The sequence below is a fragment of the Sclerotinia sclerotiorum genome, genomic scaffold (assembly GCF_000146945.2).
Source record: "Sclerotinia sclerotiorum 1980 UF-70 scaffold_3 genomic scaffold, whole genome shotgun sequence".
Taxonomy (NCBI): domain Eukaryota; kingdom Fungi; phylum Ascomycota; class Leotiomycetes; order Helotiales; family Sclerotiniaceae; genus Sclerotinia; species Sclerotinia sclerotiorum.
The window spans coordinates 759,617-766,123 of NW_001820833.1; the positions used below are offsets into that span (position 1 = coordinate 759,617).

The window sequence follows — 6,507 nt, forward strand, 5'->3', positions numbered from 1 at the left end:
AACCCTATTAAACCCCAATGAACCACGGACCCCCTGTTTGCCAATCACAAATCTAGATTATAATTTTATAAACTCAAAATGTAAATCAGATAATATCATTTTATAACAACTCCTTGTTGAATAACATACTAAACAACAATTTTTAAAACTCCAACCCTAAAAACCCTAAGCGGTTACCCAACCCATCCAATCATGAATCATCAATTCATAAAACTCCAACCCCCATATACCCAAATTTCTTCATCTGTTCCTTCAAATGTATTAGCAAGGCACCTTTAAATAGTTCAAGAGCACGGGATCACTTACCCTGCAATTTCTCTATCTTTTTCACTCCCAAACACCCTCCTTCTTGAATCAAAACCTCAAAGTTCGAAGTCAGAATCCTCGGATGAAAAGGAGGAGGCAGATGTAAAGGAGATAGTGGAGCCGTTTTCGGAAGGAGAGATGGAGAAGGTAGGAGAGGGGGGAGGAGAGGGGGGAGGAGAGGGGGGAGGAGAGGGATAGGGGGAGGAAGAGGGAGAGGAAGGAGCGGGGTAACGAGTTTCCTCGTCAATTCCCTCAGGAGTAGCCTCTACGAGTCTCTCCGCCTCTCCCCTTGCATTCTTCATCCTCTCAAACAGCGACTCCAGTTCATCACTCTCGGCCTTGAAGGCTTCCATTTTAAGATCGAGTTCTTCGAGGAGCAACCTGTATCTTTCGAGTTGCTCAGCAGTCCTCCTTTCCAGAAGCTCTGCCTCCATATCTGCCATTTGAGAGCTAGGCTGGTCTGGGAGCTCCTGCCAAACCCAGGTCACATTCTCTGCTTCTGATGTGCCATTGGAACGGGTGATTTCGGGAAGTTGGAAATAATTAGACATGGTGATTGAATCGGAATGAGGTATTTGAAATTTTTTGAATAAGTAGATGTGATATGATAAGTTATGTTATAATATTAAAAGATAAAACATAATATATTATAATAGAATAGGACAGGGTAGGATAGGATGTGATAGGATATGATGTGATGTGATATAATATGATGTTTGATGATGTCTAGAGATGAAGAAAAAGAGCAAAACTTTGGGAGTTCGGGTGTATATACTTGAGAGATTGATGCTAGATGGAGCTACGCCATTCTATGTGGTAATGAAAGATTCAAAGTGACCCGACAAAGTGTAAATTTCCCTAAAGATGCCAGTGCAATACTATCTCCTGAGTCAAGCGTTCAAATGCGGACAGTCCGACCATGAACTTTCCAGTAGAGGAGCGAAATATACAAACTAGAACAAACTAGAAATTCGAAGATGTCACTGTTGGACTTGGTGTGGAATACTAACATCCTCTGGGTCAAGATTGTCCTTGGTTTCATGATAATTTGACAAATGGTCTAACTACTATCCATTTCCTTATCTACCAGCAGATATACTACATATTAACTGAGCTTTCCAAGGCCCTCCACCACTTGGCTTTCATTGGATTCATAGTCATTAGCTTCATTTTATGCCTTCTTAGACTCAATCACGGCATTTGTAAATGAGAGCTGGCTTCAAAATTTCAAGGACACCTATGTGTATGCCATATGCGAGCTCTAGGCTGAAATGTAGACATCGGCGCCGCCTGATCCATTGAGCAGGTTTTGATGTCCAAAGCTTTTCGTAATGGAATTATTTCGCACATTCCGTCAAATGGCACACTGAGCTCGCTTAGTATGTGCGAAATTGTATGAAGCACCCAATCAATCCCCTCGGATTCTTAAATTCTATCCAATCATTCACGAAGCCTTGGGAATTTGATATATGTGGCTATCGTCCTAATAGGGAACTAGGTTCAAGCTACACAACCACCCTAGATCGAACTACGAAGCTTTGAGTTGAACGGTTTGGATGAACCATTCCTGAAACGCGTGAACTAAATGACTTTAGGTTAGCATGTATTAGGATAAGGATACATTACGTGATCGATTCAAAGTAGATGATGGCTTTATGTGAACCGGGCTCTGAGCCGTTGGTAATTTTCCAAGTGGCTTGGTCATTTTTTACCTGTCATACTAGTAAGGTTCGTTTAAGCTTTTCCGATCTGAAGCTAACGGAGTAGTAGATTACCTAGCGTGTCTATCATTTTAACCGAATCTCCTCGATATTATGTAAATTTCTCTTATGCTTGGTGTTACATGATGATTTGGGCTCTTTTGTTCCCATATTTGATCAAGTGTTGAGGAAGCTGTAACATGGAAACTGGCCAACTATATCTAAGGCGTCTTCTACTCCATAAGCATTTTCCCGATGGTGAAACCTTTTGCTCGCAGAGACTGAGAATAATAGGTTTTTATACAGCCATAAAATCGACTACAGGTGGGGTAAATGAATGAGATGTGCAACAAACAACCTAGAATGTAGTCTGATGGGGAAAGATCGTCGTGAAAGAACTGACCACATGGTAGGGAAAGGAAATCAAACGTGCACCAAAACGGTATCTACTTGGAATGGACGCTTTGTGTGGAGGAGAAATGGTACTATGCGGTAGGGGCAGTGAATGAGATGTGCAACAAAACACATTCACGTGAACTGAAGGTCCTCCTCGATGGGGAAGCCGGAAATCTAGAAGCGGGAGATCATCGCGTTGGCGGAGTCCACTACCGAAAAGTGCTGGTTAGTATATCACTATGATTTGGAGAAGTAATGTGGCTAGAACAGAAAAGACGAAAAATTTCCGTGTTGTTACGGAATGACCAACGAGTCAATGATGATGAGTATTCAGAATATTCATTTGCGATAAAAATAGGTATTGATATTCCCAGACCATCTAACATTATCTCGTTCTGAAAAGTTTCCTGCCTACACCTAACAATATACAGAGTAAGAGTAAAGAAAACTCCCACTTCACCCACCATATAACTTCGATCCACTTGCAATTCACCATTTTCCGGCCTTTCAAGAATCACTCTTAGGCTTAGCGGCTGTGATTAAAGTTGTCAAAGTGTCATGTGGCGTATCAAATCGTTGCGGGCCTCCCTTTCCTCATTGAGCTTTTATCTTCTCATTTTCGCTTTCTACGTCTGTCTTCTTCCAAGCTCTTTGCTCCATTTGGCCAATCTATTTCGTAAGCACTTTTCGCCCCTCCGCTCCTCTGTTTCCCAACGCTAAATGTCTTGAGTCAATCTCAGCACCTCCAGTACCCACCGTCGTTCCTTCCATCTCGCCCTTCATCTCACTAAACTCTATCCGTCTTTCCTAATCCTGCCCCTCTTGCCCCTCTTTGACCATTTCTGTGGATATCACGCGATCAAGATTTTTTGCTCAGTGGTTGACTTACCATCGTTCATCGATTCTGGAGCGAGATATACTATTGGAATGTCCCTTTACAGTGCTGCTGATCATGACAGACTTACGGAGAACATTTTTCTCTTGTATCAATTTCTTTTATCTTAAGTTTGGGAAGTGACGTATGAGCTGGTGAGTTTGCTCGACGCTAGTTGAAGAAGGCGGAGAAGGCGCACATGACGAGGATTTGGATGGGTGTAATGGATGTGATTTGAAGGCACTCACGAGGTTTGAGATTTACATGCAATCTTATGTTGAAGTATGATTTGTTTGAGTAATATTGTTGGTTCATTTCCTAACCACGATTTCTGAATCTAACTTGAGAGTGTATACGTGTGAGGCAAGAGGGATGAATACAATCCCTTCAATCAAGTTACTCTCATTGCCTTCCCAAGGATCTCTTTTCTAGCGATCAAGCGATCAAAGCGAGTCTAATTTCCCTTCACACATTTATAATCATCTTCCAAATCAACTTCTCTTTAGCTCTGCCGTATCTTCTATCCACTTCTCCCTCCCTAACCCACCACCCTATACGCAATCGTGAACCGTTTACCTGATGGTTCAAATTAGAAACATCTATACTTTCTTTCCCTTGTTGCTTATCTTGTCCTCTTACCAATATGTGTTGAAGTGATGTTGTGATGTAGAAATATAAGATTTACATATAAGCGAGGAATCTTGATACAAGTCATACTTTAGAATCCCATTCAAAAATGAATCAATACTGGTAAATATTTTATTCTAGATACCTTATCAAAATTAATCTGTCAAGGAGTATGAAAGAATTCCCGAAATATTCATCGTCTTGTTAATTATCTGACACCATCGAATTAATCAATGGCTATCACTGAGCAGTGTAAAGAATTCGAACATTACAAATATGATCACAATACTCGCTCCATTTCACCTCCTCATTTCCCCATAACTAACTGTAACTATAGTTAGTTAGCGATACAATTAATTAAAAAGTATATTTATTCCCTTTACAACACTTTTCCCTAATCCAAACTTCCCTTCTGCGCCTTCAACCAGCATCCCAAAGTACCTTCCATTTCTTTAACTCCTCTTCTTCTTCCCCCTCCCCATCCCTCCTTCCTCTTCCCCCTTTTCAAATCTGGATTATTTTATAAAATAATATAGGTATAATAGCAACACTGACTGTCTTTTATATTAACAGTTTAGATATGATCATTAACATTTCTTTAATTCTTTAATTTAAAATTTCTTCTTCCCCTTCCTCCTTTTTCCTATTCCTTCACTTCATTGACCTCTTCCCACCACGTTCTCAGTCCAATCCGAATCTATCCTCTATTTCCTGTCCTTCAACCCCCATCCACATCCTCAACCTATTTCACACCTACTATCAATCCATAGAACAAATTCCTTTCTATCTTCTAAAAGCGCATTAAAAATCGCGGTTTAATAATTTTATATCTTCTTTTATTACTATCCCTTCTTTACTCTCTTTCATTTTTCTCTCTAATACTCATAATCCATTTCCCAAACAAGTAATCTTATTACCTATATTCAGGAAAAAGACGAAAATATTCCTGAATCCCTTTAAATTAATCTTTCAATGCGGAAATCAAGATCACTGTATATTGTGGAAAATTTATATATATCGTAGACAAGGCATTAATATAAGATCTTAGATGACTATCAAAACGAAAAGAATATTGATGGAAATAGCTTGAGTTCAGGAATGCATTTTCAGGATTTTCGAGTATACATTTGCTGGAAGCTAAAAAAGAAATCATAAATATTATAAAAGGAGTAGGTCGAGATATGTGTGTCTTGATAATATTCTGTGAGGGGAAAATGGAGGAGAAAGCTGATTAAATTATATTGTAATATATTATTTAAGAGAATAATTGTTTTCATAATAGATTCGAGGTTGGAATTATATAGGGTAAAAGATTAATATAAAAAGTTGATTAATTTTCAAAGAGGGAAAGGAAAAGGCTTTCTTTTATATTTAATTATTAGGGATTATATGATTAGATATCTATAGAGACTCTATGTATATAATTCGAAATCCCGACTTTCTCATAACATATAATCTTTATAAATCCAAAAGGAAGAGATATTTTATCAAAATATAAAGTCTTACGAAATATATATAAAATATATTCTCAGTATCTAATATAAGTCTAGTACTCTCTTTCTGGGCCATCTCTAATATAGGCCACTCTTTTATATCAAAAATAACGATTTTCACCTATTAATATTTCAACAATTAATGAATCAAATGTTACGAGGTTTGCTGTCTAGATCATGTGGAAGTGCTCTAGGCTCTCGAGGTGGTTTATAACTAGGCGTCAATGTTACAACGGCTATCTTCTATGCCGCGTCACATGACTAAACCAAGGTAACGTGATTAAAGTCACGTTATGGACCGCTGAGGAACGCTGGCTGTCCAGGCGCGCTGCGCGGTCCTGACTAGCCATAGGCATGAAGGTCTATATAATCAAGATGGATTCCCTTTGTATAGAGCTTCGTGCTCAAGATCAATCATTTAGTATACTCTACTATTAGTTACGAATTGCATATCATTATTGTCATTACTTCAAGTCCCTGCTTGACGCCTAGTTATAAACCTACTTCGAGAGCCTAGAGCACTTCCACGTGATCTAGACGGCAAACCTCGTAACAGTCAAGCAGGGACTTAAAGTAATGACAATAATGCAATTCGTAACTAATAGTAGAGTATACTAAAATGATTGATCTTGAGCACGAAGCTCTATACAAAGGAAATCCATCTTGATTATATAGACCTTCGTGTTCTGAAAGTCGATCGATTCTCAGGGCCGATCGATTCTCAGGGAGTCGATCGGCTTTCGGATCAGGTGACACTTATCACATGATCCTGCTAACTAATTGGTTACCTGATGCGGGTTATGTTACGCCGTCGTAACAGATAATTGATCAAAATATAAAGTTTTACGAAGTGTATATGAAATATATCCCCAGGATCCTATTCTTTTTTGCACCCTTAAAGAATCAAAAATAATCAAAAATAAATATCTCCATATCCATCTATCCATCCATCCACCCCAATCCCCCCTAACCTTCCCCTCTAGTCTCTAACCAACTCCCAAAAAGATAACTTATAATTATACTCTTTCACTCCTCTATCCCTCCACTCCTCCATGCATCCATTCATTCATACCCAGCACACATATGTATACACATACTCACATCACCACCT

The 6,507-nt window shown here is 39.0% G+C and overlaps 1 protein-coding gene across 1 annotated transcript; it reads right to left on the reverse strand.

Moving 5' to 3' along the window:
- Positions 1 to 362: 362 nt before the first annotated feature.
- SS1G_02393 (predicted protein) lies at positions 363 to 857 on the reverse strand (the record flags this gene model as incomplete). Its single annotated transcript, XM_001596127.1, has 1 exon — positions 363 to 857. One exon carries the CDS (start codon positions 855 to 857, stop codon positions 363 to 365), a length of 495 nt encoding a protein of 164 aa, XP_001596177.1.
- Between the last annotated feature and the right edge of the window lie 5,650 nt (positions 858 to 6,507).